The sequence below is a fragment of the Eucyclogobius newberryi genome, unplaced genomic scaffold (genome assembly GCF_026437365.1).
Source record: "Eucyclogobius newberryi isolate DKJ021-1_F unplaced genomic scaffold, fEucNew1.0.hap1 SCAF_10, whole genome shotgun sequence".
Lineage (NCBI taxonomy): Eukaryota > Metazoa > Chordata > Actinopteri > Gobiiformes > Gobiidae > Eucyclogobius > Eucyclogobius newberryi.
The window spans coordinates 25466507-25488062 of record NW_027315724.1 but is presented as its reverse complement, the minus strand read 5'-3'; the positions used below and the strand labels follow the sequence as shown (position 1 = coordinate 25488062).

The window sequence follows — 21556 nt, the reverse complement described above, 5'->3', positions numbered from 1 at the left end:
TCATCTAAGTTTACATCTATTTTTTGGTGCCCCTATAAAGGCCACTTCCTTATCACTCCAAGTCATACGGAATCATCATCTAGAACAAGAACACATTCTGGGGAAAGGACTGCCAAGTCAACTATCCAAGTTTATTGTGTTATCAAATTAATTAATTAGTATTTATTGGTTTCATTTTTATTCACTGACAGCATGCCTAAGCAGCCCCATCACTGTCTACGAATCAGAAGTGACGTGTTATGTGTTTCAGATTTATAACTGATTGGTCTGTTTATTTCCTGGCTTTAAGTCAGTGTAAGACCACCAGAGGACCAAAGAAAAGGTCATTCATTAAAGGCCAACCACTCAATAAAACAAGGTATTCAAAATATATGTTGCATCAAATTCACATTAATCCAGCCAATTCATTTTAATGATTATATTGTGCTTTTTATTACTCACTTTTCACACATTCAGAAATGCAACCTATGAATATATTTGACTTGTGAACCTAAAATGATTCTTCACTGCCATCTAGAGTACTCTTGTAACACTGCAACTTGCACTTGGCAGTGAATGCGATTTCTTATGCTGTGTAAAATCAACCAATGATTACAACAGATAGGCTTTGAGTCAAGTTTTAATTAATATAGGCTGTACAAATAGATTGTACATTTTCATTTTGTGTATCATCTTCCATGTACCACTACTCCATATCATCCAAATCCTGCATATCCACTGTGACCTCCCTCTTAACCCAGGGTAAAGGGAATGCCACAAAGGGGTCAAAGGTCCAGCGGGGGTATACTCTCTTATACAAGTTCATTAGGACTGTGTCTTGAGAGCGCAACTGGCTATCGAATACACACTTCATATGCCCGTGAGTTCCTGAAAAAAGAAAAGAAAATTCAGTCTAACAATTACAAACATAATGCAGAATTATATTGGCTCATGTTTGGTTTTTACCCAAGGCTTCTTTAATGTGACCTCTTCGACCCCATTTCGTTCGCAGCTCTACTGGCTTGAACCACAGGATATCGTCTTTAACAGAAAAAAAAAAAGTGATAAGAAATCTAAGATTTGCCAACAAAATGATTCCATTATGAAAATGATGTGGTATTCTAAGCACCTCGGTTAAAGAACATGTATCGAACAACAGCTGATCGTTTATTGATTTTGAAAGGGTGACCGCTGAGGACGAGTCTCTTCAGCATTATACGCTGTGGATCACAACTAAGCAGGCTGCCTGTGGCCACAAGATCATGTGCCCCTACAAGATATGTACGAAATCAATAATCAGTCAAAAAATGTATTAAATCACACAAATAACACGTTGTATAAAACGTTTTTAAAAAGCTCACCATCATCTCTTTGTTTGAACAGCAGGACTCCAGCAGGATTGAAGGTGATGGGGGCATACACTGAAACGACAGTGGGGGCATCTGGCCTGAGAAAACGCTCCATCTTGTGTTTGTCAGCTGGCAACGAGAGACAAATTAATATGACAGATATACAGATAAATAATATTCAAAATTATTTGAGCGGTACCTGAAGTGTGTTGAGAGAAAATAGGAGAGGCCCTGAATCTTCGAAATCCACAATGAAAAATAAGTTCTTCTTTGGATTTGATTGGCTCTGTGTTACTTGGATGCCTCCTTACCAAAAGATGCATCACAGACATCTGTAAAAGATTTAACAGTATTAGAACTGAATGTGCTCTTGCTCAAGAGTTAATTGAAAAATAAATAACAAATATCGTTTGAAACACAGCATATGTGAACAAACCTTCTGTTCATGGGGCAAGAGAGAAACCAGTACAAGAGGTCTGCCTGCCTGGACACTGTCCATCACAGCGGACGGGACATCAATAATGTGCAGAGTAACATACCAGCCCACCTAAAATACAATATGTCAGGTCACAACACAAAGACAAATCATAAGATTAAAAAGGGGCAATGTGTAGTTGCCCATGCACAGACAGACACACATTTATCTCTCTATAGTGATGAGTTAATCTGAGATATGTACTATCCACTATGGCTACCCGTTTGTTTAATAATTGGCTGAGCACAATCACTCTGCTCATCTGTTCAGCCTTTTCATTTACGCAGTTAGTGTACTGCCTCATTGTCCAACCATTTCCCAATAACCACTTCAGCATGTGGTGAAGTGGTGCTTTTTAAGTTGCCCACCTCAACATGCCCCATGTCTATTAAAAAGGCAGTGCATTGAAATATAATTTAATTAAATTGATTACAGTTTTGATTCAGTCTGAGAAAGTGACAAACTGGTGGCAAAATAAGCCAAGAACCTGCACCACAGCAATAATGCATTTTAGGAGAACTGGGAGTTTGTCTTTCTCTATGCATCCACCCACACTCTCTTGCGTTATACACAGAAGTAGAGTAGAGTATAGAACAGTATAGGAGAAGACATGGAGACATGAACACAGGTAAATCAGCTTATAGAAAGATCAAGGACAAAGAGGAAAGTGTTGAATGCTCAGAAGTCTTCTCTGCATGTTTTATTCACGGAGAAACAAGCCCAATAAGTACATTTATTTAGACGGCCAGACTTAATATGCTACACAGCCCATGAAAACAAAGCAGAAAGATAGGACAGGAAGAGTGGGACTGATTGCTCCAGCAGCCGCAGCAGAAGGAGTTGTGCAACGCGACTGTACTGATCCCCAACTTTCCTGTGCCCCTCACACTGTCTCCCACTGACCCCTCTGCTGCCAGCTGGGCAGCATGTGATGTGCAATTCAAAATTCAATGGCGTCGAGTGTCACGCACCTTCGAGCACGCCCGCAGCTGAATAGCATGAATAGGCTTTTAGGTATATAATATATTTGTAATAGGCTGTTGGTTTGTTGTTGTAATGTAATTCTTGTAATCAAACTACACACAGTCCTTTAAAATGCACATATAACGCATATTTACCATGGCCCCCTCATCTTCTGCTGCAGCCTCAGTCAGGATGCGTTTGCGGGTGCGTTCAAAACTCTGGAACTGGAAAATGCGTGAAAAGTCTGGAGGCAGGTTTTCCATGGGGTCCCAAGGAGACGCTCGGAAACTTTTTAAGCCCCTGTATCGCTGAAACCTGACATATAAACAGTTAAAACATTTTATGTTATACTTTTTAATTTATTAAAAGAAAGAAACAATGAATAACCTGTTTTTTGCAGATGTATCTAAGGGCGTGTCCACTTCATCAGGAAACATCTCATTGGCTCGAGCCTCTCGGTAGCGCTGAAGGCCCTCCGCTTCTGCTGCTTTGTCAATTTTTGAATCATAGCGCTGATCTGCCCCACCTCGTTCTGAGGCACAAACCTCCTCCTCCTCATCTTCCTCCTCATCTTCCTCCTCCTCCTCATCAGAGGCACAACTTGAAGTAGGTTCCTGAATAAAAAGATATAAACATTTTTAGTAAGTACAATTTTGAGGTTATAAACTTATAACTTACCATTTCCATTAATACATACAATAACTTAATTACAGGTCTATACAAGGCATGATTTGACATCTCAGACATGTTAAATGAAACATTTAGAACAGCTGGACGAGGTATCGTCACACTGTAATGCCCCCATTGAAATGCAAGTTGCGATACACTGGCCAGTGTCCAACTACCCCAGACAGACATGAGAGGAAGACCTCGGCATGTGGTTGATTCACAACCTTTCAACAATTATCAATTAAAGTACCACTTACATCCTGGCTAACATTTTAAATATGGACTCCTGTGTGGTCTCCTCAACATCAAACACATAAAACAATTCCAATCTCAGTGGTTTCTTGTATAAGAAGAGTTTCCTAGATGTCTTTTAAAGCAAAGTTGCAAATAAATAAATAGACCACCCCTCCCTCTGTCCAGACAGGAAGTTCTGTTCACTGAACAGGAAGACAGGAGGCTTCTCCTGGGACTCCTGCTCCAAACACTATTGTTGTGGCCAGCAGCCTGGCATTGAAGGCAAGAGACAGACACTGGGAAAACAAACAAAGCCTCTCAGACCTGAGGTGCACCGTCTGAAGGTCACGTATACGCCAGTGCCGGAAAATGTGATACTGAGGCTGAGCGGAATCATACAACATTTAATTGCAGCCAAACGATGAACCAAAAGATGAACCGTTTAATGTACTGTACAATGAAAATATATATAAACTCAAAACTATCCCAGAGATTTGAACTAGAAGATATGAAACTTTTTCTATAAACACATCTCTCAAATATTGTTCACAAATTTGTCCCAATCGGACTGACATGAATATTGCACAGTTGTGCCTTAGACTGGCCACAATAAAAGGCCACTCTGAAATGTTTGGTTTTGCTTTATTGAGAAGGTCTGGGGGTCACAAATGTCACACCAAAATGGCCGCCAATATGGACAAGAACTGGAACACACTGTCGTATACCCAATCCAGAGCATCCAAACATGATCAGTGGGTGACATGTCTGGTGAGTGCTGGCCATCCAAGAACTGGAATGTATTCAGCTTTAGGAATTGTACGCAGATTAGGGATGCAACTATACAGTTTTGACACAATTTGTCTATATGTGATGAATCATAAACTTTTAACCTGTGGAACACTTTTTATAATATACTACTCAATACAATGTTAACATTATACTGTCTACTTGATCTGCTTTTAGCTTGTATACTTTGTGTAGGCCTTTTCCATTTACAGTATACAACAAAAATTAACCTCGTAATCAAAACTGCATTACATCTCAGTGAGACAGATCTGGAAAAATTTGTGAACAATATTTGAGAGGAATGGGTCTTTTGTGTTTATAGAGCAAGTTTAATATATTTGAGTGGCAAAAGTGTTGCCTTTGTATTTTTGTTCAGTGTAATTTAATCCATGTTACCTGTGAATGTAGATCCTCATCTCCCTCCATAGCTTCATCCATCATGTCGTCATCATCATCATCTTCATCACTGCTGTCTCCATCGACATCCCCATTCTCCTCATCCTCATCCACAATCCATGAGGCCTGGTAATCAGACGTTCCTTTGGGAACTTTCATCACACGTTTGTTCTTCCTGGCCTCTGCTCATACGGCACAAATATATAAAACATTTGAAAACATACGGTATTAAAACCACCATAACAGGATGGCTCTAAGAATATGAATAGCTTGAGATTTTCCACAGTGCTCAATAATACATAAAAAGTAATGATACCTTCAGCTTCGAGCAGCTCTGCCTCAGTGGGCCATGTTTGTTCTCCGTCCATGGGGTCCACCTCTGCCTCGGCCTGCAAACTCTCCCTGCGAGACGGGTCTGCTCTCATTAGCACACGAGTGGTCTCCTCTGTACCTCCATCCTGGCAGACAAACAATTATAATGTCATTCTACTCTATTTATAAATATGAGCAGTAAAATTATATGTTAACTTTTTTGTCTGTTTTTGTATCGAGTCTAAAATCTTAAGTTAGCAGATTTAAATAGAATTATCATAATGTAAACTTAATTGATAACCTACAGCCATGTCAACATCTCCTTTGCCAGGCTTAGTAACTCGTGGAGCTGAAATGTTCAGAGGAAGTGGATCTGAAGGGGCATCAATTTGGCTGAGCTGAAAGTCCCCATGCCCACTAATGTGAACAAGTCTGTCCACTGATAGAGGACAGCCTCGGATGTATCCAGAAACACAAAGAGTCCCAAGACCAGTGTTGCCTTCTGAATTAGGTGTAAAAGTGACATTCTGGCCTAAAAGGTGGGAACGTCTGGAGCGAAATCCTAATTTTCTCTGCCGTTGACTGCCCAGGTGTCTTAGCAGCAGTGTTGCTTCCTGCTCAGTGTCAAGGGAAAATAGACGTGCATCAGGAAAACGGGCCTCAGTTATTTTTGCCAGTGCCTTTTTTGCTTCAATCCTCTTTTTCATGGGAAGATCTGTCATGCCAAGGCAAACCAGTGCTATGAAACAAAAAAAAATATTCAATGTTAAAGGTGAGTTTATTTAATCTATCCTTAATTTTAACCAAGAAAATGAACATAAACCATGACTTACCATGACTGGGCAAGCCTTGAGCAAAGAGAGATGAAAGACAGTAGTCCCCATAGCTGTCCCAACCTTCAGAAGAGTCCAACACAAACACAAGACTGTCTGCAACCTTTGCAATGTCCAGCAGGGAGTGCATATCAGCTGTTTAAACAAAGAGGAAAACAAGGTGAACTAGAAAGCACTTCATTTTAGCATATTGTAATAAATCCCATACCAGTGTTTTGATTCATGAAAATGAATCTTTGTTTAAATCGAGGCAGAAGTAATCCAAAACTTTCAGGGACCCCACTGATAAACCGTTCTTTGTGTACAATGCCCCCGGCATCTTCCCCACGCAGGAGTTTGGCGACAGAAGAGGCACTGACTTGGGCATGGAGCGTCACAACAGCAACCAAGTGAGGAGCGCCATCCTTACTGCCTATTCTCCTTTTCTCTGTGAGTACCTGGAAATACACAGAAACTTACTACATATATCAATACGTAATTGCGGATAATACATTTTGAACATATAATTACCAGGTCTTTTTTGTTTCGACGTAGCTGTTTTGCATTATGCCTCCTGTCCATCTTCCTTTGCTCTCTCCTCAGTTTTTTGCTGAGGACTGTCACCGATACTCTGCCTAAGTATACAAAATATGACTATTAAATTACAATTTGTATATAGTAATATAAAGAGTTAAATAAATATACACTGGTACTAGCTATTTGATGATCAGATGGAAAAAAAAATAACAATATGAAGATAAAAATATGCTGCCTTGGTAGAGCATATCTTAATCAATACTATGTTTTTATAAACTATATGTATAACCATAGAAATAGAAATTAATATAGTCGTTTTGGCTACTACAAAAATAGATTACATTCAAACACAAAATTACAACTTGGATGCATGCCAACTTTAAGTAACGGGCAAAGGATATTTTACACCGTGAACAAGTTAACTCCAAAATAGTGACACACATTGTATCACCTAGCTACACTTGAAGCCAAAAGACAACATGATTATTTTAAGACATCGAGCACGTGAGTGTCCTCCGCTGTTCTCTCAAGAGGACTCTGCCACTTCACGACGCTTACCACAATCTGACAGCTAAACCTACCTTTATTTTCTCTTTCAAGTTCACCCTTCGTCTTATGCTTGCCATGTTTATGGCCTTTATTTTTCTGCTTATAAACCCCGGGTCTGTGGCCCTGTTGTTTTTCTCCGTTTGCAGCCATTTTTTGCCATGTGAGAAAGAGCCACGGACACTTCCGTAACGTGTTAACGTCATTCCAGAGGCGTGTCGGGATTTTCCGGGTACGACTTCAGAATAAAAGTGGTGAGAACGCCTATGTGTGAAAATAAGATAAAAGCTGATCACATACTAGTTGTATGTGTGTTTTCAAAGACTCTAACGTTGTATTGATCTATCCATAGTCAAGTTTGTTGTGGTTTTCCAAGCAGAGAATAATCTTCAATCTCCTAACATGAAATCCTAACACAAAATACTAACTGCTATTTCATACCTAAATGAACACACTAAGCATAATCATTGTTTCCTTTCTCTTATGAAACAAGTTGTCCTATATTTTGGGAGATGGCGCTAAAGTTTCGCTGCCCCCTGCCTCCTTGTCATAGACTCAAAACTCCCGTCTTTAAACTCATATTTACTTGATTTGTTCTCCTACTTCAAACCTTGTATTATAAAGGAAATGTAGGTGTACAGAAAGCGCAATGAAATTGAGCTGTTTTAATTATAATATAATCATGTTATTATTATTAGAGAGTTTTACTGCCGCAGTCAGGACGGAAGTGCTTGTGCACCCTGCCGCAGGCAGCGCCACAGCAGAGTTTCAACATAACGCGACATCAAGTAGTCCGTTTGTCCTGACTTACGCTGTACGTTTTGTATCATAGGAGCGGATATTAGTGTGGAATTTTTGTGACTTTTTGACGTGTTGGATCGACTCGAGCGGTTTCCTGTCGTATTTTGTCCAAGGGAGGCGGCGGAGAGCTTGGCAGCCATCTTTGGATCAACCTGGGAGTGGGACTCGACAACTTCAGGGTGGGGATTTTAGTCCGCAACATTTAAGGAAATATCTATGCTTAAGTCTACTGACAGTCCCAGCGACCGTACGTTTTTGGCACTTCCAACTCTTTACAGTGGGACCCAAAAGAAAGGAGCTCTGCCATAATCTCTAAGTGTCGTGAATCACACGACTTTGTCCACAGCGCAGAGCCTGGCCTGTCACAAGTGGTGAGTCTGAGGAGGCTAAGCTAACGCAGCTAACAGGAGCGACACTAGTCTGTTTATAAAGTCATTGTTTATGTGGTTATTAGAACACACACAGCTGTAGGTCAGCTATTTATAACATCTAAGTGTACATGGACATAGTGTCAATAATCTACAGACATTGTTAATATCATAACACACAATTTAGCCGTGCTGACTTTGTTGTGTTGCTAACATAACACTAAAGTCTGTGTGAAAGGCTTAACAACATATCAACATTTGTAAAGCTCTAACTTGATTGCCTTTGTGTTGTGGCTTGTGTGTCGAAGTCAAATTGTAGAATTTTTAAAGTGTTTTGTCCTGTGTCATAATTGCTCTACAAAAATATTCATTAAAGTGAAATGGTCACTTTATGAACATTTAATTGAATGTATTTATTGATGGCAAGATAATCGTCTGTGTCACAGCCTTGACAACTCCTTTTAACTATTTGTATTTCATTAAAATGTTTTAGACATCTCATCTATATAGTATTTATTATGATTTTTATGTCAAAGGAAAACTGAAACTTGGCCTGACTCATGTCCTGATATGTCAGTGCAGGGTGGAGCTATCTAAAGGAAAATCAGGACTGTGGTTTCATGAGTATAAATTCATTATGGGTTGTATTTAGTTACAACCAGTGAGTATTCCTGACGAGGAAATGTAAAGATAATATGCCTCACAGTAAGTGCATACATTGGGAATTCCTGCCCTCCAGCTTTGTTGTCCTGTTCTTCTACATTCTTGTGCATGTGTGCTCGGTGGAATGTTAAGGTGTTTTTTGAAGGTATCAGTTATCATCACTGACTTGTGTGTTCGCCACAGCCACAGCTATACATGCCATCATTAAATATGACAACACGGCTCATTCACAAGCTACAATGTTGTACAGAACAATGATCATAAAGAGGCTCAGTCCCACGTGGTAACAGACTTTTATTTCAGAGGGCTGGTTGCATCACTGTCAGATGTGAGCTGTTCAGTCTTGTGGTGGTGAGACAAAAGATGTCTGCATAAACTGAGGGCTTTTTCTTTCCGGCCGGGTAAAGGTCTTGTGACTGTAGCGTCAGCTCTGCATCTATTTACCACTGATCATCTGAGACACATGGACTTGGTAAACTTTCTAAAGCAATTCCTTCCTAGCTCCATCAAAACTGTGTAAGTTGATTTCATTGTTTCTTTATGAATAAATAAATATACTTATATATACATACAGAATAATCAAAAGTCTTATTAAAGATGGAATGTGCGATTTTTTTTTTTTTTCAGCAAATTTTTTATCATATTTCCTCGTGGCTTGGATAAATCATTTGTCCTGCCACGTATCAATCAAAACGCACCTACCGCTCACCTGCAGCCGCGTCAGGCTTGTCCCCACGTTTCCGCGTGTCTAAGCGCATGGATCTATCATAATATAGTTCCCTCAGTGTACGGGGCAAAATGAAGACGGAGAAAGACAGTTCGAGCTGACAGAAATCTACGGGAGACGAGAGATGCGATGCGCTCCGTCGCGCTAATGAACAAACGCACGTGTGTGTTGTATCAGTCCGCACGGGGGAGTGCGCATGCGCACTTCCGCCTGCGTTCTCAAATTGCCGAAAAATTGTCCATTGCGCCTTTAAGTGGCAACATTTAAAAAAAACATTTAATTCTTTATGTCTATAATTTGGAATGGATAACAGTCTTATTACTGCCTTAAGTTCTTCCATTTCCTGAGTTGTTGTAAACTAGAAGAACAAACAAAATCTGCTCAAATGTCAAAGCTAATTTGGTTTCTCTTTGGACCAACCGCCAAATAATACAAATTGATTTTATTTTTGTTTTTAAAAAAAAAAGTTCTATAGTCAACTGGTTGGACTGGTATTTCTCATCATTGGAATGTTTTTGGAAAGTGGGGCAGGCACGAAGCTGCCTATTACTTGTGCTGTGTTAACTTATTCGATTGTTCACTTACATTTTATCTGTCTCTAATCTTGTTTGTCTGATCACACATCTCCGCAGTCAAGATTCAACTCTTTCATTTTTATGTTTTGTTGGTGCGTATGGGAGTCTTAATGTTGTTATGTTTGACATTTTATTTGATACAGGGCTTGTTTTATATGTGGCGGTTCAAGTCATTGATACTAATGAAGGCTTATGTTTTTCTGTTGTAGATCTGAACATATGAGATCATTGTCCTGCAGATGAGCCTTGAGAGGGGGCGGTTAAGTCGCTGTCGCAGAACCAGATAGTTCCGGCGACAGCGGCGTTGCCCCCAATATCCAATTATGCCCAACAGCAGTCGGGCAGGGAGTCTGAAGGATCCCGAAATCGCTGACCTCTTCTTCAAAGAGGACCCAGAAAAGCTTTTTGCTGATCTGCGTGAGATTGGCCATGGCAGCTTTGGCGCCGTATACTTTGTAAGTAACCCATTAAACCAAATTATAATTTTCACATTAGTTACACTTTTTTCAATCAAAATAATAATCAGATATTTCAACTTGGGTGTTATTATTATTGTTGGGTTATTCTAAAGGTATTTTTTGTTCTATTGACTTGAAAAATTGAGACAATTACTGTATTTTCTTACAGGCACGGGATGTGCGGACAAACGATGTGGTTGCCATCAAGAAGATGTCCTACAGTGGGAAGCAGCCAATGGAGGTACTACAAGAAATTTAATAAGAATTGTAATAACAGCAATTGAAATGTTTTCTTGAGAAAGACGTCTGTTTTTCTATTGTTACACTAGAAATGGCAAGACATCATTAAGGAGGTGAAGTTTCTTCAGCAAATACAACATCCAAATAGTATAGAATATAAAGGATGTTATCTCCGGGAGCACACTGCTTGGGTAAGGTGTTTTCTGCAGATAAGTTGTGGTGCTCCACTCACTCTGAAACATAAACGACTCCTTCTAATCACTCATCAATGTATGAGTCTCCTTTTCTTTAGCTGATTTTTTTCTATAGCGAAAGTTTTCTTCCATCATAGTGTAAACGTCACCAATATCAGGTGTTTGAGCCAGCGGATTATGCCTGGTTTAATGGCTGCTAAAGATTTTTTGAAATTCAAAAATTATATTGGCTCACTATATGATTAGATGAGTTGGAGCACCGTTGCTTATTGTGACACAAATACTGACTTATTTGTGATATGTTGTTGAGCAATTAACTAACTATTGTCATGTTGATTTTACACAGCTGGTAATGGAGTATTGTCTTGGTTCTGCTTCAGACTTGTTAGAAGGTAAGACTAAAATACATGTATGTCTTATCTCCTGTAACATTGAGTTCTTTACTTATGCTTCAATTAACCTGTCTTCACTAGTTCACAAAAAACCTCTACAAGAAGTTGAAATTGCTGCAATTACCCATGGTGCTTTGCAAGGCTTGGCCTATCTTCATTCCCACACGATGATTCACAGGTAAGTGGCCATAACTATGTTGGGCCATCTTTTTTATTTTTCTTGAATCTTTAAAATAAATATATAGAATCTTGACTAGTCAGTCTAACTCTTTTTTCTTTTTTATACTCTGATAAATATATATTTCATTCATGTCATCTGTACTCCTTTAACAGAGACATAAAGGCTGGAAATGTCTTACTGACAGAGTATGGACAGGTCAAACTGGCAGACTTTGGTTCCGCGTCTATAGCATGTCCTGCAAACTCTTTTGTTGGAACACCTTATTGGTATGTTGTGCTTTTACTTTGAAATACTGAACACACCCATGAGGTCTCTTAACCTTTGTGCTTTTATCACTACAGGATGGCTCCAGAGGTCATTTTAGCAATGGACGAGGGACAGTATGATGGTAAAATTGACATCTGGTCTTTAGGAATTACCTGCATAGAACTGGGTACGTCAGACTTTTTATGTTGATCGATTAATTTAAATATTTCATGTGCATGCAATATCAAAATGTATCTATTACATTTCATCTTAACAGCGGAGAGAAAACCCCCTTTGTTCAATATGAATGCAATGAGTGCCTTATACCATATTGCACAGAATGAAAGTCCGACACTCCAGTCAAGTGAATGGTAAGTTATGTCATTTAGATTTAGGAAATGTATTTTCTTCTCTTTTATGTACTTTGTTTGATTAAAAAGTGTACTCTTTTGATCTTGATTTATAGGACGGATTACTTCAGAAACTTTGTAGATTCTTGCCTTCAAAAATTTCCACAAGATAGGCCCAACTCAGAAGAGCTTTTAAAGGTAAGGTTAGAAAAGCTAATAATTTTTCAGCTACATCGACAATATATTGTGACACTGTCTTCTTCTTTTCAGCATGCATTTGTTCAGCGAGAAAGACCAGAATCTGTTTTAGTGGACCTAATAAGTCGAACGAAGGATGCAGTGAGAGAATTAGACAATCTGCAGTATCGCAAAATGAAAAAGATCTTGTTTCAGGAAGCCCACAATGGCCCAGCAACTGATGTACAAGATGAAGAGGAGGTAATATGCCATTTGGAAATTACAATTGTACTGTTATTCTGCACATGTAGCTCTGAAACGCATCGTTTCAATTTTTCTTTCTTTTCCTTCTTTTTTTTTTTTTTTTTGAACTGTTGAGCTCTATTCTTATCTATTTTTAGGAACCAGAGAATACGGTTAGCCGCACTGGCACCGTGAACAGTGTGGGGAGCAATCAGTCTATTCCCAGTATGTCAATAAGTGCCAGCTCTCAGAGCAGCTCTGTCAACAGTCTGACAGACGCAGGCGATGACAAGAGCGAGCTGGAAATCGAGGGTGACCACACAGTTATGTCCAATAGCTCTGTCATACACATAACACAGGTACGGAGATTGCAGACATTAAACAAGATGTTATTTGCTAAGTATTGTTGACACGCTTTGCTAAATGTTCATATTTTGATAAAGAATGAAGAACTTGTCAATGAAAAAGCTGAGCCTCAGACTCGACCAACTGAGCCACAGTCCCCAACAGCACAAACTCAAAGACCAAAAAGAAACCGTGAACACTTTGCTACTATACGCACTGTCTCAGCTGTAAGTGTGAATCAATTACACATTCATAAAACCTTGGCATAATAATACGGTCCTAAAATAAAAAGTTTTCCTTCTTTTTTTGCAGCTTACACGCCAAATAAAAGAGCATGAGCAAAATTCCGAGCTAAGGGAGCAAATCTTGGGTTACAAACGAATGAGGAGGCAGCATCAGAAACAGCTGATGGCACTAGAAAACAAGCTAAAGGCCGAGAATGATGAGCACAGACTGCGTCTCGACAAGGAACTTGAGAACCAGAGGAACAGCTTTGCTCAGGAGATGGAGAAACTAATCAAGAAACACACAGCATCCATAGATAAAGATGTAAGACTACAGCTTTGTAATGGTTCAAATGTTTGTCAGAAGATGTGCACTAAAATGTCAAACATTTCACAGGCAAAAACCTTTAGCAGTGATGAGAAGAAGTTTCAACAGCACATACAAAACCAGCAGAAGAAAGAACTTAATAGCTTTTTAGAATCTCAAAAACGGGAATACAAATTGCGCAAAGAACAACTTAAGGAGGTATGAACTAACTAGTTCATTATAATCTAAGCATAAGAAAGTGTGTATTTATTACTAATGTGTTGCAATATTTTTGTAGGAATTGAATGAAAATCAATCAACACCAAAGAAAGAAAAACAAGATTGGCTGTCCAAGCAGAAAGAAAATTTCCAACATTTCCAGGCTGAGGAAGAGGCAAACTTACAGCGGCGACAGAGGCAGTACTTAGAACTGGAGTGTCGCAGGTTCAAGCGGAGAATCTTAATCGCCCGTCACAACGTTGAACAGGATTTAGTGCGCGAAGTGAGCATTTTAACATATAATCATTGGAATACTATAGTCATGTTGTTTGACCTTTTGTTTTAAATCGTCTGAATTAGGAGCTAAACAAGCGACAGACACAAAAAGACTTGGAACATGCTATGCTCCTTCGGCATCATGAATCCATGCAAGAACTGGAGTTTCGTCAGCTCGGTAACATCCAAAAGACCCGAGCTGACCTCATTTACATGCAACACCAGACTGAGCTCACCAATCAGCAGGAGTACAACAAAAGGAGAGAGCGAGAACTGCGACGGAAACATGCCATGGAAGTGCGGCAGCAGCCCAAGAGTCTTAAGGTGAACTTCCTTTCACATATTTTATTGCTCTAACTCTTTATAAAATATGTTAAATATATTTTCTATGTAACAACAGTCCAAAGAGTTGCAAATCAAGAAACAATTTCAGGACACATGTAAGATACAGACGAGACAGTATAAGGCTTTGAGGAATCATCTGCTGGAGACCACACCAAAGTCCGAGCACAAAGCTGTCCTCAAGCGTCTTAAACAAGAACAGCACCGCAAACTGGCCATCTTGGCCGAGCAGTACGATCACTCAATCAACGAGATGCTTTCAACTCAAGCTGTGAGTGCGAAATCCTGAAAAATAAAATAATGCTGTGAGACATTTGTGAATGAATGTCGTAGTAACAGCCTCTGTCCCAGTTGAAGTGATGTTGAAGTGATGTTGATTCTGAGCCTTGATTTGTTTTCAGCTTCGTCTGGATGAAACTCAGGAGGCTCAGTGCCAAGCTTTAAGAATTCAGCTGCAGCAGGAGCTGGAGCTGCTCAATGCCTACCAGAGCAAAATTAAGATGCAGACAGATTCTCAGCACGAGCGAGAGAAGAAGGACCTGGAGCAGAGAGTATCCCTGCGCAGAGCGCTGCTGGAGCAGAAGGTTAGCATTAACATCAGTAAAAGAAAAACTCCTTAAAGTAGAATTACGTTTTTTAACCCCACTGTTTTTTTGTTTTTGTTAAGATTGAGGAAGAGATGTTGTCCTTAAGAAATGAGCGCTTGGAACGAATTCGGAGTCTTCTTGAGCGCCAAGCCCGTGAAGTGGAAGCTTTTGACTCTGAGAGTATGCGCCTTGGCTTCAGCAACATGGTGCTAGCTAACATCTCCCCAGAGGCCCTCAGCAATAGTTTTCCTGGAGCTCCAGGGAACTGGGGTCATCAGCACCAATCTGGGAGTTCCCATGGACAACACTGGGGCAGTGGCAGTTCAGGCCACACAGCCAGCCAATACCACTATCACTCCAGTCCAGGAGGGGCGTCGGGACAGCAGGCATGGGGGCAGAGTATGCAGGGCGCTGGGGGGCAACAACCATGGGGACACTCGTCTGCTGGTTCTCTGGTCTCTCGTAGTAGTGGGGCAGTACAAAACAGTCCCCAGGGAATGGGCAGGACATCATCAGGAGGACGCAGTGATCCAGCCATGAGCCGGAGTGCCAGTGTAGCCTCACAGATCTCAAATGGCTCACACCTTTCCTACACTTAGATCCATAGTTTTCTGAGTTAGTCTGGGGATGGAAATATGGAGTTTGTTAGACACAGCAAGCCAGAAAAATGACGGTCCTGCCGCTCTACACTCACAGTACACCTCAGTTCTCTTCTCTGTACAAATGTGGATGGACAAGTAAATACATGTTGCTCAGGTTAAAAGGGCTTTATAAGGCAGACGACGGGCACTCATTAAAATCCTTTCTTTGTTTGACACTTCGAGTATTCACACAATATTCCCATTCTGACCGATTTCTAGCCACAGCAATCACTTTGCACACTGTTAAAGTTAGGTATGCACAATCTAGGATTTAACATCACTTAAAGTGCTTTTTATTAATTCTTCTGGTTCATTTTCATTTATACACTGGCTGATTCTCTATTATTGGTCTAAACACACCACTTAATTGCTTTGCTGCCCTTATACAAGCCTGCTGTAATGGTCTATCGGGTTCATTTAATATCCATTCAGTAACTTGACTTGCAATATGTGTTTTAGACTTGGAACACTACTACTGTGCCTTTTATACCTTTTTGTTTAGGTCAATTTTATTGTTTTTTTATCCAGTGGATTGAGAGACATGCAAATGAATGTTCACACACAGATTTTATTGTTTTTACCACATCTTTAGCAGCCCAATGTACAACAATAATCTAAATAGATTTGTAAAAGTAATGTCTTAAATGTCTTGAGAAATGTATTCTTCATATTAACTATATTGTATATATGCCTTTTAGATTAGTGGTACTGGAAGGTAACACCACAAACCCTTTCATCTTTCAAAGGTCTGCAGTTTGTTTGCCTTTAGACACATTTATAATTAAAATAATTTTATTGGTGCCTTTTAAAACTGCTGCCTATTTCACAGCACTTTACGCAGCGCTTTATTTGTAGGGTAAATGTTTAGATGGATGCTTTGGTGGTATGCTTTTAGTTCCCAAATGCAGGAAGGGACTGTGACAATATACTGAGATTGTTAGACTTTCAGAAATACTATGCTTAAAGTAGTTTAGAAATATTGTCCTGGCCATAACAGCAGGCTTGGCACTACTAATAGTTAATAAGCTACAAAACTAGAGGCCCAGCTAAGCAACACTAATGATATAAAAAGGTGCTTGGTCACACATACTTCTAATGCCACAACATGTGACTGAGTGACTGAACTTTAAGCACACGCTCTACTAACGTAATTGTAGCACATTTTCTTTTACACACTGTAAAAATGGCCAAATACAATTGAATAAATGTGGCAAAGCACTTGTTATCTTGGGTGCCCTCATTTCCTAACCGCTTGTATTTTCCTGTTGATTTAAGCATATTTGTCATAAATGAAAGATTATCCTTCAAGTTTAATTTAGAGTTGTATGTTTACGTGTACATTTTACTCAAATAATTTCTATGATGAACTATTTAACAAGCAGACCGCACTATTAGTTAATTCTCAAGTGAAATGTGTTATTTTCCAGAAATTGCTCTCTTAAAAAACAATCTTGGTTTTGTTTCATCTATTTTAGCTTTCTTTTCTTTAAAAAAAAAAAAAAAAAAAATATATATATATATATATATATATATATATATATATATATATATATATATATATATATATATATCAGAATTTCCCTTCAAACTTCAGTTGAGTCATATATGCTATGCTGTCGTCGTGCTCCTCACTGGATCTTACACATACAAACAGCTTCTTGTAGTATTTCCCTCTTTGAACTGACACTGCGCTAAAAGGCATGTGTGTTCAACTTGTCTATGCGTGTCAAGAGCAGCCAAAAACAGCCATGAGTTTGAATGTTCGGCCAATCCAACCTCATCATACAAGCCAACCAAGACGTTTTATGCACACAATCTGCTCACTGTCTGAATGCTTTGTGTGAGAGGCGTTTCCATGCTTATTCAACAATGATTATGTGTTATACTTGTCAAAATGTGTCCTACTGACTGAATGAGACTTGGTAAAATTGGCATTTGTCAAACACTGTGCCATACTGACGTCTAAAACCCTGGCAGCCCTAAGTCCTTGCTTCGATCTATTTCCTAAAAAACGATGTGATTGAAATGTGAGCGTGTGGCGTCTAAAGGATGTTGTGACAGACAATTTATGAAAAGAGATTGCCTTTCTTTGAAGATGACAGTATTCTTCAGGCTCATTACCACTACAACTCATAACTTGTATTAAAGTGTATAGATGGTGGAACATGCTATTGAATGTCAAAGATTATGCTACATAAAAGATGGTAAAGTACTAAATGTGGGTTAAAATGTGTAAAACATTATAAAACACAATAAAGAGATACAACTATTCAGTTTGTTTGATTATTTAAAGGGGAGATATGTAAAATATGTGTTTAACCATGCTATAACGTCACCAATAGCTCATTCAAATTTGTATTTTGATTGATATATGCATTTTTGAGTAATCCCTCACTGTCCCACATTTGAGGCTTAAAAATGAATCTCAGTTTTCAACTCAAATGTCTGTATTTACCAAATAATACATCCATGGTATTTACTCACAATTATTCAAAAAATTCACACTCTGGATTATACATGCATATTTTTTCAACATTAAAACCATGCCTAAATGAAAACACTGCTCGACACAGAGAAATACCACTGTCATTTCCATTTATATTATTAAACCGTTCGTTTTAGCTAAATATTGCAGTTTACAGTGAACAAAATGTATAATAAAAAGTTGTAGTTCTACTGAATACTCAAAACAGAAAAGGACACTACATCTTCTGGCAAATGCAAATATTGAAAACAAATCTCAAATTTTAAGTTTAACCTGGCGTTCTGGGTTTTCTTGTAATGAGCCAACTTTGTCCGAGGTCCACAGTTTGAAACTCGCTCCCAAACCCGGAAGTGGCGCGCCGTGATGAGGACCATAACAAATGTACAGCTAACTCTAAAAGAAGTAGAAATTATATCCTCAAGTCAAACTCTAACACGAGTCAGTGCTGCAAGATTACAAGCGAGCGCACTTTTTATTGGTTTAGTTTGAGTAATGACGACTTTTAGCATAAGTAAGAAGCTCTGGACAGCGATTTCTAGCATGCTAATAGTTGCTAGCTCATCGTTTCCATTAAGACAAGTGATTCGGTGATTAAAAGTAAAGGTAATGCACTGATTCTCAATGTTGAACCCCGCTGTATACGTCCTGCTACAAACTAAATGTCTAATCACAAACTTTAAAGATGATTTATAATGTCCACATGAATAAAAACGTCTTTCTTTTTGCCCTGGTTTACTGACAGAGCTGAAGATGATGTTGTGTGAGGTGGTGCTCTCATCTCTCTGGTTTCTCTTTGTTATATTTTGGGTGGAGACTGTGAGTGTGTGGCTGTTCCTCTCCATGTTCCACCAGGACATGACATTTTACCAGTGGGGAGGAGGAGATGGGTAAGAAAAAAAACACCTTTCATCACCTTCCACCATTACTAAGTACAATTTATCTAAACAATTACTCAACTACACTGTGGATTGTTTGTTTTTTTTAGACAGTGTTCTTTTACTCTTACTTGAGTAAAATGTTTGTCAGTGTACTGTACTTGAGTAAATGTTTTGCTTCCTCATCCCACTGCGAGTAAGTCTAGCCTACAAGTGTCAAAAGCTTTATGTTGACAATATTAAAAGATTTCAGTTTGTGTTTCTTGCACTGCTCCTTTGTTACGATTTAATTGTTCTCATTTTAGTTTTGATAGAACTCTTACATTTACAGTGGCTATACTTCTATTTTTGAAACAATGTTACTCTGTAATACAAATTTTGACTACTCTTCTGATTAAGTCAACTCCTTTTTGTCTACAGGATGTTAAGTAATGACCCAGGGAACTCAACTGGCATATTCCGCAGGTGATCATGAAATGTCACTGTAAAATAAAACTGATTGTACTACTATCTCGTACTACTACTACCTCAAAAATATATTATATTAAACACACATTTGAAACATTACCAGTTCATTTTATTGTTAAGTATTTTGCGCGATTAATGATAATGTCACAATCATTATTTTTAGTTTAAACTTTGAATTTTAACCTAGCATCCTGAATAAATTGCGTTTTATAGAATGCATAATCTGTTATAATGGTGCTCAATCAGTGATCAGTAATCAGGACCCTAATCAATGCTTTAATTTATTAATTGATTTATTTTGTATGCATCAGTGATTCAAATGTTCCATCGTTCACAAGCTTCATTTCTTTCTCCACAGAGATAATCACATTTATGTAAGGATGCAGACCTGACTGAGGAAATGCAATGCTGGAGTGTCGTGCTGAAGGACTGAAGTTGGCATTCACCTTTGCTTGGCGCGATAAAGATAAATAAAGGCACTGTCCTTTAAATAGATTAAGATGGAATCAGAATCAGAAAAGGTTTATTGCCATTGTCAATGAACAAGATTTACAGGCTAGGAACTTGCTTTGGTGATTCGGTGCAACATACAACAATGAACAATAATAAAACCAGGATACAGCAAATCAAATAAGGCATGTATTAAAGAAAAACTACACAATCTATGTAAAGGTGACGACAGCCTTAAGGGGCCACAGTGGAGTTACCTGCCTAAGAAAAGACATTAATGCTCAGGGGACGCTTTGATAAAGGCAGAGAGACTATATATATATATTGACTATGAGCGCTATGTGGGTGCATGAAGTTGTTCAAAATACACGAAAGTCCATTATCAAACTTACACAATGGTGGGAATCTGAAGTATACATTTGGGACGCATAGTTTCCAGTATATAGTTCCTCCAACCTCCCGAAATACATGCTGCATTGATTGCTATAATTACATAGTCTTTCTAGTAAGGTTGTGCATTTGATATTATTAACATTAAGTTTTAAGTGCGATCAATGTGCACATACGAGTTTCCTTGATTGGAAAAGTTTCTCACAGATTCCAGTGAGATGTACGTATGTCTGTCAGCTCATTTCATTTCATCTCTTGGCTTTCTAATGATTTTATTTTTCCATTACTGAGCAATCCTAGGTTCTGGATGGCGTAATAACATAAGCTTCTGTACATAAGAAGGCATGTATTTTTATGTGTCTCTGGTCATATTTGAAATTATCTTTTGTAAGTTTGTAAGTAGGATTGTTCATTAACGATATATGCCATTTAAAATCAGACATCTGTATTTTATGCACAAAATTATAGATTTTTAAAAGATATTAATAAAAGCTTAACTTAACCCTTTTTGTGTGTCTACAAAACAATCTTTAAAGTCTTTATGACTGTTTCTCCTGTTTTTCTAATTATGACTTAGGTTGGTGGGATAGCACCTGTGGTAAATATTGATCATAGTCTCATAGGAAGCAGTGCTGAGGTCATCAATATGTGACGGGCCCTTGAAAACATTTCACACAACTTGAACTGACAACTGACAGTTTAAACAATCATTAAAAAAAGGTGTTATTGAGTAATATTCATGTTGTGTATGGATTTTGGCTCTTGTTTTTGGTTGCTACGTAAGAGTGCAATTATAAACTTCACCAAAATGGTCAAACTGGAGTCGGGACAACATGGCAAAATCTTTTATACAATCTGAAATATAATCATGTACAATCTGAAGTTTAACCTGTCATATAGACTAAAGCGGCCCATTACCCCGTTACTCTTGTTTATATTTGCCTGGAATGGAGACGAGCAGGTGATGCCACTTAGGACAAGTTACAGGTAGGATCTGTGAAAGGGCGAGTTCACTCACACTATGAATGTTACTGCAAGTATAATGTCATGCTTTGGATCATTCCTGGCAAAGCAATAATATCTCAGTGTAGACAACAAACTTCAGGAATGCGGATCATCTATTCCAGAGCTTCTCAAACTTTTTGGATAGGAAAAGACGAAAATTCTCGTCACTGTGGAAGTTTACCACCGCCTTATTACGTCACAAAGCGGTCAGTAGCCGAGCAAGTTAATTTGGCGGCAATCTAACACTTGGATACCAACGATATTATAAT

General features: G+C 38.7%; 2 protein-coding genes and 1 long non-coding RNA gene across 4 annotated transcripts; 2 read left to right on the top strand and 1 right to left on the bottom strand.

Moving 5' to 3' along the window:
- Positions 1-604: 604 nt before the first annotated feature.
- tsr1 (TSR1 ribosome maturation factor) lies at positions 605-7258 on the bottom strand. Its single transcript, XM_072464325.1, has 15 exons — positions 7094-7258; positions 6507-6610; positions 6205-6433; positions 5997-6131; positions 5469-5902; positions 5168-5309; positions 4852-5033; positions 3154-3380; positions 2922-3081; positions 1765-1875; positions 1528-1660; positions 1341-1457; positions 1109-1249; positions 946-1020; positions 605-867 (listed from the first exon to the last, which is right to left on the bottom strand). The coding sequence occupies exons 1-15, from the start codon at positions 7209-7211 to the stop codon at positions 686-688; spliced, it is 2490 nt and encodes an 829-aa protein (XP_072320426.1). The 5' UTR covers positions 7212-7258; the 3' UTR covers positions 605-685.
- Positions 7259-7800: 542 nt separating this feature from the next.
- On the top strand, positions 7801-16835 carry taok1a (TAO kinase 1a). 2 transcript variants are annotated; one of them, XM_072464324.1, is made up of 20 exons: positions 7801-8038; positions 10402-10647; positions 10820-10891; positions 10980-11081; positions 11431-11476; positions 11558-11654; positions 11810-11923; positions 11999-12090; positions 12181-12274; positions 12370-12451; positions 12524-12691; positions 12832-13032; positions 13117-13245; positions 13331-13567; positions 13640-13768; positions 13848-14051; positions 14129-14368; positions 14445-14657; positions 14788-14970; positions 15054-16835. In XM_072464324.1, exons 2-20 carry the CDS (start codon positions 10516-10518, stop codon positions 15570-15572), a joined length of 3054 nt encoding a protein of 1017 aa, XP_072320425.1. In that variant the 5' UTR covers positions 7801-8038; positions 10402-10515; the 3' UTR covers positions 15573-16835. The 2 variants fall into 2 exon arrangements, with proteins under 2 accessions (XP_072320425.1, XP_072320424.1); XM_072464323.1 differs by having other exon boundaries at positions 7803-8230.
- A 1613-nt stretch (positions 16836-18448) lies between these two features.
- On the top strand, positions 18449-20745 carry LOC140371355 (uncharacterized). The gene is made up of 4 exons (XR_011928456.1): positions 18449-18702; positions 18842-18986; positions 19395-19439; positions 19801-20745. It is a non-coding gene; the product is annotated as an uncharacterized lncRNA (long non-coding RNA).
- The last annotated feature ends 811 nt before the right edge of the window (positions 20746-21556 follow it).